This window comes from Pollachius pollachius (genome assembly GCF_949987615.1).
Source record: "Pollachius pollachius genome assembly, chromosome: 2".
In the NCBI taxonomy this organism is placed as follows: domain Eukaryota; kingdom Metazoa; phylum Chordata; class Actinopteri; order Gadiformes; family Gadidae; genus Pollachius; species Pollachius pollachius.
The window spans coordinates 30,248,819-30,259,880 of record NC_136935.1 but is presented as its reverse complement, the minus strand read 5'-3'; the positions used below and the strand labels follow the sequence as shown (position 1 = coordinate 30,259,880).

Below are 11,062 nucleotides of genomic sequence, written 5' to 3'. Positions count from 1 at the left end.
CCGGACAGAAGTTGTCGTATAAAGGTATATACACATTTCTTGTGCAAGAGTCCCAGTAAGAGAAGTGGATAAATGTGTTTAGTATGCAAGGGACACAGCTTAAACGCTTTACTCCCAATCCCTTTCTTTCATTTTCGTTTCGGGGGAAACTATTGAAATGATTTGGATGGATGAAAAGAAATAAAATATTTTCTTTGCTTGATTTCAAACAACCAGTCCAGATCAATTGTCCCATAAAACTATTTCACAGGCAATAACAGAACACACAAAACATATCTAATACACAACGTAACAAAATCATACAGTGACATTCTTATCACAACCACGCAGCCACACACACGCACACACGTACAACAAAAACCTTTAAAGTAACTATATCAAAATAGGCGTGTAATATAAGGCACTATAAATCTAAAATTAAAAATCGTATTAGATGCTGTTTGTAGTTGAATTGATTCGCTGTTTTCCATGTGACACAGATGGACGACATCATCGACTGGCGTCGTGACATGACAACGATAAACTTCCCAGGTCAGAGGTCATATTGAATGGTGGAGAGAGCAGTACCCCCTTGTTTTGTTTGGAAAAAGATCGTTATTATCATCATCGTCATCATCAACATCATAATCATGGCATATAACTGTAGTTAGTGACTTGACACAAAAATATATCTACTAATAATACATCTACTTATTGCACACTGAATCAGACAGAGAGGAAATTCATACATGTGAGCATTCCAGTGAGAAAGATAATTTGTGTGCCCTTCAATAATGAATTATAATCTTCCTGCCCTTTACCTTCCTCCCACTCGTCTTCACCCCCCCACCCCACTCCCACCCCCCACGTCCCTGCTTGGAAAAACAAAATCTTTTTTCTGGACATATTTATATTTATATTTTTAATAAAACCTATTATTTTGTGCATTCTTTTCTGTCTTGTGTTATATATAAATACGGAAGTGGTCTACACCTGCACAAAAAGCCGTGTTAGGAGTGTGTTTTCTGGGGGACATGTCGGGGGGATCTGCAGGTCTTAACACTGTAGTTGTGTGTCTGTTGTGCGCCGCCAAAAACGTGCACACACACATCAATCACATTTAACACGGCTTGGTAGGATTTGTAGCGACGCTGTGTGTGTGTGTCTGTGTGGCGGTACATTGTTTGCTAGTAGAAACGAGTGTAGCGGCTAGCGGCGGCGTTGGCTAACACTGCTCTGTGAACACGTTCACTCTGACTTTGATTGTACACGTTGAGAACAGTACCACAGGGAAAAGAAAAGTCATCAGAATAAAAAAAGAAAACATTTTGCAACCTTGCCGGTGGGTGAAGCACCAAGGTCAAAAGTCAGTAAAAAAAACGACAACAACGAAAATCGAGATACACATTTGCGGGGATATTTAAAAACCTAAATGGATGTTTAACATGGTGGTACACCGTCGGGCCAGTCCCATATAGATCTGCTTTATATCTGAAAATGTGGACAATAAGGTTGAAATGGTGTTTTTGTATTTGTTCATCTCTGTTTGATAACGGTACGGTAGAAATATTGTCTTTTTTTTTTCCGCTCGAAGGAAACGAGAGTCTGTTTCCAAAACGAAACAACATCTTGAGTCTTTTTTGATTTGGATGTGTTTGTGTTTGGGTAACGTCCGTGTCCTATTGGCAATTTATCTTCCGCACAAGTCTCTCTCCGTTGACTGACCGCTTCGCTCGGCGAGGCTTGGGTATGATGCGATCCGAAGCTATTTCTAGATGGTGTCCCCAAAAACACGCTGAAAGACAAGCGACAAGGTGTGGGCTCTCCCGCGGTCTTCCAGTACTGCAGATACTCCCCTATGGTCCGCGTGCTGTTGGCGCTACTCCGGTGCTGCGTGGATCATGACCTTCACATCATCATGCAACCCCATGGCTTCTCATACACAACCAGAACTAAAACATGATGGATTTATTACTATAATTCTTCTTTTAGTCTTGCACCCGTCCAGCAAGACCGGTGGGTTGATTCTGGGCTTTGGGGTGCAGGTCAGCACCTCTGGTCCAGCAGACGGCTATGGCTCAAGAAGAGGTGCTCAGTCAGGGTGCGTGATAGGCTGCTCCCCCCCCCCCCCCCCCCCCCCCCCCCCCCCCCGCCTGGATGTAGGGGGGATATAATCTCTTGGGAGAGGGGGTCGGGGTGGGGGTGGGTTGGTGGGGAGGGCACCCTGTAGATGCCGAGTGCACTTCTCTAGAGCTGCAGACACAGGCCTAGGGGAGTGCACTGAGCAAGGGGCCGGGCCTGGGGGCTGTTTATGTTGCATAGTGGTCGAAGCTCCCCAGGTACTCCAGACTGGCCCTGTAGCAGAACTGGTACTGGTCCTGCAGGCAGACAGAAGGAGAACCCAGTCCGTTAGATACAATATAAACAGGTTATATGTAGAATGGAGGACAAGGAACAACTATACGTCTGAGACCCAAACAAAAAGGTATTGAACTGGGAAAACAAACTTTCGGGTTTACTTACACTTTAAAAGAAAAGCCAACCGTAAACACACTTATTTTGATTTTATAGTGGGTTACATAGAAGTGCTGTGGATTGATCCTGGTCCAAACTTAAGTGCGCAAAGTTTTCAAGACGTAGGATACAATGTTAATATGGACTCAAGCTGCCCTCTATCAGTTAAACGCCCTCTACTCCATGGGTGACCAGTTACACCTGATCCCCTGTTGGCTGATCAGGTAACATCAATCAGAAACTCTGGCTACACGCCCCACAAAGTGTCTACCCGGAGATGAGAAGGCATCTTTAAAATGTTGACAGTGGGCAGGGACTAGCTTAAACAACATGATTGGCTTCCCTTTAGCTATAGAACCTAACATAGAAGGAGGGAAGAAATATATAAGAAATGTTTATGCAAAAATGTGTAAATGTGTGTGTGTGTGCGTGCGATGTATAACAGTAAAATAAATTATAAATTACAGGGAAAAGAGGGAAATGTCTTTCCTTCTCTGATTTGCGCTCTATAAGTTGTGTGAGCATGAGGGGGGGGGGGGCGGCACCGCTGTGCGTTAATTGCAATCAAGGATACAGAGCTCAGCATGCTAATGAACCGCCACAAACAAACAACCAGCCATCATGTCAGGAAAAAGTGAATAATGGTATAACGCTAAGAAAAGAAATACTGAGCAATAGATAGAGGTAAGGAGAAACTGGTACCCAGAGAACAACGCTAGACAGACAGTCAGACAGAGGGACAGACATTCAGACAGACAGACAGACAGTCAGACCGACGGAAATACGGACAGGCAGAGACAGACAGACCCACAGAAAGACAGACAGACAGACAGAAAGACAGACAGACAGACACAGGCAGACAGGCTCACCTCTGTCTGGACGGTGGCGGGTCTCTGCGTTCGAAGCATCTTGACCGTCTGGAAGATGTCCACCACGCCCTCGTAGCGCATCCTCTCCAGCACAATGCTGAGGGTGATGAACACCCCGGTCCGGCCCACCCCGGCGCTGGAGGAGACCACAGGACGGGGGGGTCAGACACACAGCAGCAGCCCTCACCCTGTTCGGGGTTCTATCACTGATTGCTCAAACGGATCTGTTTCTGTGGTTCTGATCGGCTCGTTTATGCTTGTATATTTTTTTCTTTACAAGTTCAAAACGATTGAGGCCCTTTTTGCACGAAAAGCGCTTATAAACATAGTTTTGATCAAGGAATTGAATTAGGGTTCGATTAGTTTCATAGTAGGTTTGGCATGCACTACGCATGTCTGCTATAATAAAGACTGCCCTTACCTGCAGTGGACTGAGATCGGTCCGTCCTGGCCAAACTGCTCTTTAGTTTTGTGCACCTGGCCGATGAAGTCGATGAACCCCTCCCCTGACTTTGGCACTCCCTGCTCCGGCCAATCGGTGAACTGGAACTGACGGACCGTCCTCGACTGGCCGTCCTGGAGGGTCGGGACAGAACGTTAAAAGATCTGTTTGACACGCATCACACCATACATACACACACACACATGCATATACATAGGCACACACACGTACCTCAGCCAAACACACACACGCTTACACACACACACACACACACACGCATGCACCCACATTCATACACACACACACGCACACGCACACACACACCTACACACACACACACACTCAACAGACCCAAACACACACACACACACACACACACACACACACACTTACCCTGGCGTCGGTGACCTTGAACTCTCGCAGGATGTACTGGGGCATGTTGTACTCGGCCATTGGGTCCACCACGAAGTACTGGTAGCGGGCCGAGCGCTCGGCGGGCCAGTATTGGTGGCACTTCTCCTGCAGAGACACACAGCGGGCGGTGAGGACCCCTGCTGTTCCCTGGTACCACTAGCCAGTAGCCACACAACCCTCTTATTCTCAGTCTCTTGTTGAGTTTGGCCCCTGGCAGGTCCCTGTGATGCAGCAGCCCAGGACTTTGACAGCACTGAGTTGTTATGGAAGTCATTCACCAACATATTGTACGCTCCACCGGTGGCAAGGGGGGGATAGAAGTGTATTACTTTATTGAGCAGAAGCATACTTTATCTGCAAATAAGAAGTGTGTGTGTGTGTGTGTGTGTGTGTGTGTGTTAGGGTTTATATACACTTGTGACTGTGTGTTGTGTGTAGGTACTTTAATGTGCATATATGTGTGTGTGTGTGTGTGTGTATTTGAAGGGACAGCTGCGTACCCGTCCCATCTCCCTCAGCTTGGTGAGCATGACCACAATGGTGGAGTTGTGCTCCCACAGCATCCTCCAGTAGTCCTCGGTGGTCTCAGCCAGGGGGCCCTGCGTCGCGATGTACGCCTTCTGCTGCCTGTACACGCACACACGCACACAAACACACACACACACATACACACAAACACACACACACACAAACACACGCACATACACAGGCACAGACACACAAGCGCATGCAGGTGTACACACACACACACACACACACACACACACACACACACGCAGGCACAAACGCACACAGGGGAATGAGTAAGTATTAATATATTATTAATTTACTAAACCTAATCAGGTAATGTAAGAGAGGCGGAGAATTGTCTAAATGCTATCTGTAGACTCTATCTCTTAATTGTATTTTGTAAAGAGCACTTAAAAATAGATCTAATGCAAGCTATAATCAAGGACAGATTTATTTTTAGCGGAAGAAATGGTTTAGGATATGAAGCACCACAGCAACCATTAAAAGCATAATATAATCTAAACGATAGATGGAGAGAGATAGACTAATAGGTAGCATTACTGAGCTAGCTTGCGGCTGACTTCTGATTTAAAACATGTGATTGTAGGGGGAGACTGTGAGACTGATGGGAACAGTACAGTACAGTACAGTACAGTATGCTTGGGCCACATTAGTAACAAAGACAGAGAATAAGGAGTCATGTTTTATAATTGTTAAATGACATGCTACGTCTGCCAAGTAACAAAGGAACTTATGTCTGTCCGGAATACCAAATCTATAAAATAAAATCTATTTTAAGAGGTTTTGAAAAAAACCTTTGATGGAAAAGGAGAGGTCCTTTAAAGCAAGAGACCATCAGATGTTTAAGTGTATATTTCAATTGAAATATGCACTTCCCAGCACTTTACAAGGAGGCACCGTGCAGAAGCCAGACCTGTATCCATCGATGAAGCTGGCGTTGATGTAGTCCGAGCCCTCCACTCCTCTGATTGGCTGCAGACACACGCGCGTGGTCTCGTAGGGCATGATGTTGACCAGTCGGTTCTTGAACTTATTGCACGGCAGGTTGGCGCTCACAAAGCGTGAGGTGTGGGCTTTGGCACTGGCCAGGCGCTGGAGGGAGGAGGAGCAGAGGTTTTAGGGGGAGGAGCCTGCTAGAGGTGAGGATGGACACATAAGGCAAACACCTTTCAACATCTTCAAGCTCTTTTTTAACATCCAAGCCCCGGAAACCTGCGCTGTCTGTATGAGCTTCTTCCCACCTGTAAAATCTATGCTAGGCTAGAATAACAGCTATGCTAGGCTAAAGCTGCAGAGCTACACGCTAAAGAGTTTGTCGACCGCACTCTGTAAGAGGTGGGGCTTTGGTACGGCCCGGGGAGACAATAGAAGGAACAGATTCCATTAGGTCAAGTGTATTTATATAACCCTTAATCACACGACTGCAGTCCTAATGGGGTCTTTGTAAATCGACATTCAGCCCAGTTACATGGAAACCGCAGTACCCTAAGCCGCCTAATGAAAACAAAACGCTGAAGGAGTCAGTGGGGAGAGACACATTGACAAGGCCCTAAATCCAGGGGTCTCACTGCTCAGACGGCAGAGTATTATTGGATGGATGGGGAGACTGAAACAATGCCGGAAGAGAAGCATTAAACACAAATAAATAATAAAAATAGGAGCAGGGAAGGGAGGAGAGAAGGGGAGCTGGTTCGGCGGAGGCCAAGAGGAAGACCACCTCACAAAGAGCACATGACCACGACTCTGTGTGCATCTGTCTGTGTTGGGGTCAGGTGTGTGTGTGTGTGTTAGTAGTTAAAGCTCTGGTGCTCCTTAACCACATCGACAATTGAACTGAGAGATGCGGTAGGGGCTCGGGGTAAGTCCACGACCGGACGTCTGCTGAGTGAAGCTGTATTTCCCCGGTTCCAAGCCAGGGTTACTGAGGGGGGGGGGGGGGGTTGAGGAGAGGGGAAGGATGGGGTCTGGTTTGCCTGGGATGGGGAACTTTAGGGGGGAGGATGAAGAAAGTGTACAGTGGGTGGTAGTGGTTGAGGAGGGGGCCGTGGGGTGTCGGGTAGAGGGGAATGGAGGGGGTTGGGGAGGGCAGAGGAAACCACAAGGCCCCACGTTGTCTCGCCGCCCATATGTGAACCAAAGCCGGTCCTGCGTCACCGAAAGGACCCAAAGAACAAAGAGTGAAAAGCCCCAGAACACACACACACACACACACACACACACTGTTTCTACCCATGAAAACAATGTTTTACACACACTGTGACCCGAGGACCGATGCGGGTGAAAGAGGAAGACAGCCCAACAGAACAGGGAGGAACCGCAGACTTGTTGGAACAATGAGTTCTCACGAAGCACAGGCAACCCTCTTATGAGCCTCTCTGCCAAAGACCTGGCGGCAGAACACCACACCAACGAGGTTCAGCAGTTCATGTGTCCACCACAGAAATCCCAGTTTTACCAGTATCAACAACAACGCTGTCTGGATGACCTGCAGCGCTCACTGTGAGCTGCTGAGCGTGCCAGAGTTCAACTTTTTAACGGTCACACTGTCAACGCTTATACAAACAGACCCACCCAGGTCGGAGTGCAAGCCGCCCTCTGTACCGGGACCGCGCTCTGCGGAGACTTTGAGCGGAAACACCATCCTGTTGTTTTGATGATGACGATGATGATGGTGATGATGATGGTGATGACGGTGGCGGTGGTGCAGAGACCTCAGAGGGGGGATTCAGATTATCCCAGGAGCGCCGTGCAGAGAGGGGATCCGGTGGCCCGGGCTGCCGGTACACCAGATGGTTCCCATCAGACCAACGGCTGAGCAAACACCCCCTGCCTGCCTCGGTTAGGCCCAGCAGCCATCCCATTGAAGTGGAGGAATTTGGTATCGGGGTACGCAGGAATGCAGGGGTTGGGGAGCACGGGACGAAGGTGTCCACTTAACACTATTTTCCTTTCACACCTCGTCGGTTTGATGAGGCCACACACCGTTAAGAGGAATCTACCATGCATCGGCTTTAAGTCTTCCTGGCGGCGCCGTCTGGGAGCCGCCGGCGGGTTTCTGTGGAGCGGGCGGCTCAGAGGAGCACTAGATAAACGAACACCTGTTTCTGTCGTTTCCTGCGCTTTGCTTTATGTACTTCCCCGAGGACGTAGTGGTACATTAAACGTTCTGCCTTTAGATTCCCACCATATAAAACGGCTTTGGAACTCACCAGGTCATATAACAAACTGCAACTTGGTTTGTTGTCTTATTTTGTTCTGTAACTTTACTGCAACACTTGTACACCGTTGTTTCAAGCCAGAACTCACTCAGCTTTTCAGTCGATTTAAAGGCAACCTTTCGCCCCCTCGATAGACCCACTCCCAGCTTTCCAAACTGATGGACTCCACCTAACCCCTGATCGGATCTCTGCATATTTCCACGCTGGCAGTGGAATATGGTTATCCTTTTTTTATCACATATATCTACACACTCCATCAAAACAACTCACCTAACCCTAACCCTAACTCTAACTGTAGCTCCATGTCTCCCCTTAAACTCTAGCTCCAGGCCTCACCTTAAACTCTAGCTCCATGTTGTCTCCCCTTAAACTCTAGCTCCATGCCTCACCTTAAACTCTAGCTCCATGTTGTCTCCCCTTAAACTCTAGCTCCAGGCCTCACCTTAAACTCCAGCTCCATGTTGTCTCCCCTTAAACTCCAGCTCCATGTTGTCTCCCCTTAAACTCCAGCTCCATGTTGTCTCCCCTTAAACTCCAGCTCCATGTTGTCTCCCCTTAAACTCCAGCTCCATGTTGTCTCACCTTAAACTCTAGCTCTGTGTTGTCTCACCTTAAACTCCAGCTCCATGTTGTCTCCCCTTAAACTCTAGCTCCAGGCCTCACCTTAAACTCTAGCTCCATGTTGTCTCCCCTTAAACTCCAGCTCCATGTTGTCTCCCCTTAAACTCCAGCTCCAGGCCTCACCTTAAACTCCAGCTCCATGCCGGTGATGCTCTCCCCGGGCTCCACCTGGGTCAGCCTCTGGATGTAGGAGAAGAGGTTGCGGGCCGGCACCTCGGTGTTGCCACAGGTGACAGCCTCCAGCAGGGCGTCGTGGATGAAGACGTACTGGTCCTCCGTCTGCACCATGTAGTTCCTCTGGGAGCGCATCAGCGTCACGTGGCCGTAGATATCCAGCGCCTTCTCCTGCTTGATTCGCTCAGCCATGGCGTCAATCACGATGAAGCAACCGGTACGGCCCACCCCGGCGCTGAGGGGGGCGGGGCAAAACAAGAGAGACGTAAACAAAGACATAAACAAAGACTGCTAATGTCCTCCGATGTATAACAATAAATCAGGATATGAAATGAGACAAATCCAATACCTATCGTCCATTAACCATAAACGTATCATAAAGACGCCAGGCAGCAATATTTTGAGCCCGCCATATTATAATTGACACGAATGATGGGTCAGCAGACTCTCACGAAGCCTTCAGGATATTGTCCTCTGCTATCGACACATCATCCAGAAATATAATACGATTAACTGCCCACCCAAACACTTCGCATTTCTGCTGTGTTAGTGCCCGGATGGTGAAAAGCCACTGACCAAGCACATTGTTACAAGTGAATAAATAGCTTTCTGTGAGGCCACATTATGTGTGTGTTTTGCATGTGTGTGTTTGTGCGCTTTCGTCAGTGAGTGTGAGTGTGAGATAGAGAGAGGGAGAGATAGCGAGGAGAGAGAGAGGATAGAGAGGAGAGAGTGAGGAAAGAGAGAGAGAGAGAGAGGAAAAAGTGAGGAAAGAGAGCGAGAGAGAGAGAGAGAGAGGAGAGAGCGAGGAGAAATATATATAGCGAGAGAGAGAGGAGAGAACAAAGAGGGCAAAGAGAGAGAGATAGAAAGGAGAGAGAGGAGAGAGCGAGAAGAAATATATATATACAGAGAGAGAGAGAGAGAGAGAGAGAGAGAGAGAGAAAGCAAGGAGAGAAAGAGAGAGAGATAGTTTGTTTAATGGTGAACCTGAGTGCATGTTGTCTGGGTGTAAAGTGTGCTGCTGGGTTGGTAGGTGAGAGGATGGTCCACAGAGTGATACAGTCCAGGCCCTGGTCGATAGACAGGGAGACGCGTCCTGATAGATTCTTGCCGGGGATAATACAATTTGAGCGATAATCCTGTTAGATACCTCATCGGACGGCTGTAGGTAGATTATGATGATCCCATCTCCTGCTAGCCCTTCCACCTCCGTCCTGCCCAGGTTCACTCTATCCTCCCTCCCTGTCTCTTACATTTCAGACCTCCCAGCCCACGCCCTACTCTTTCCCTTTCTATTCATCACCTCCATTAAATGTGGCCTAGGGTCGACCTCCTTCCCCCCACCTGCACACACACGCACTATACTGTCCTCAATCGTATTCCGCCTTTCCATTTTCCATCATCGCTTAATTCCCCAGCTCTCCACGCTCTCTCGTTCTCCCTGTACACCTAGACGAATCGGATTCTCCTCCTTCTCAGCATTTGCTCATAATTCCCTTTCCTGCTTTTCTATCCCCTCTCTCTCGCTGTAGCGGTCTCTTCCAGGTCAGCTCAATCCAAACACCTCGCTGCGTGCCAGAACTCTGGAATATTCCACCTACACACCCCTCCCCCCCGCTGCCTGGAACACAACCCATGTCATTAGAAACCTATGGACCCCCCCGGACCTGGGAACCAGGTCCACAGAACACAGTCAACAACTCGGGTGTGTGTGTGTGTTCATGCATGTGTGTGTGTGAGTGTGCATGTGTGTTTGTGCATGCGTGTGTGTGTGTGTGTGTGTGTATGTTTGTGTTTGCATATGTGTGTATGTGTATTTGTGCATGTGTGTGCGTGTGTGCATGTATGTGTGCATGTGTGTGTGCATGTGTGTGTGTGCGCGTGTGCATGTGTGTGTTTGCATCTGTGCATGTGTGTTTGCATGTGTGCGTGTGATTGTGCATGTGCGTATGCGTGTGTGTGGGGTGCTTTGGGCGTGGCTGTTTCAGTACTGCTGGCTGTGTCTGTCTCGTCCACTGCTGGGGGAGGAATGTGAGTGCAGGGAGCCAGCAGGGAGGTTTTGGGGTTTTCTCATAATGGGCCGGTCGTTTTGTGGAGCTCCAGCCCCAGGAGAGGCGTCTTTATGCGCAGGGAGACTTGACTCTCATCAGAGAGCATCTGGGCATTTTATGAAAACACAGCGCTGCTTGTTGGAAACCGCAAATAACACTCAATTGTGTTTATGCAGGCGCAGAAAATCACACCATTGAAAGGACGCAGGCATGGAGAACAGTGAACTGTGTCACCCCTATTGACTG

General features: G+C 48.3%; 1 protein-coding gene across 1 annotated transcript in view; it reads right to left on the bottom strand.

Moving 5' to 3' along the window:
- Positions 1 to 2,183: 2,183 nt before the first annotated feature.
- Positions 2,184 to 11,062, bottom strand: part of LOC307092166 (receptor-type tyrosine-protein phosphatase delta-like) — a gene marked incomplete at its 5' end in the record, with an annotated part of 70,351 nt that continues 61,472 nt past the window's right edge. The window contains 7 exons of the mRNA XM_079759070.1: positions 2,184 to 2,357; positions 3,363 to 3,498; positions 3,784 to 3,938; positions 4,198 to 4,323; positions 4,719 to 4,845; positions 5,663 to 5,841; positions 8,712 to 8,997. Coding sequence (XP_079615196.1) covers positions 2,289 to 2,357; positions 3,363 to 3,498; positions 3,784 to 3,938; positions 4,198 to 4,323; positions 4,719 to 4,845; positions 5,663 to 5,841; positions 8,712 to 8,997 — 1,078 coding nt within the window. The 3' untranslated portion in view covers positions 2,184 to 2,288. The remainder of the gene's footprint in view (positions 2,358 to 3,362; positions 3,499 to 3,783; positions 3,939 to 4,197; positions 4,324 to 4,718; positions 4,846 to 5,662; positions 5,842 to 8,711; positions 8,998 to 11,062) is intronic.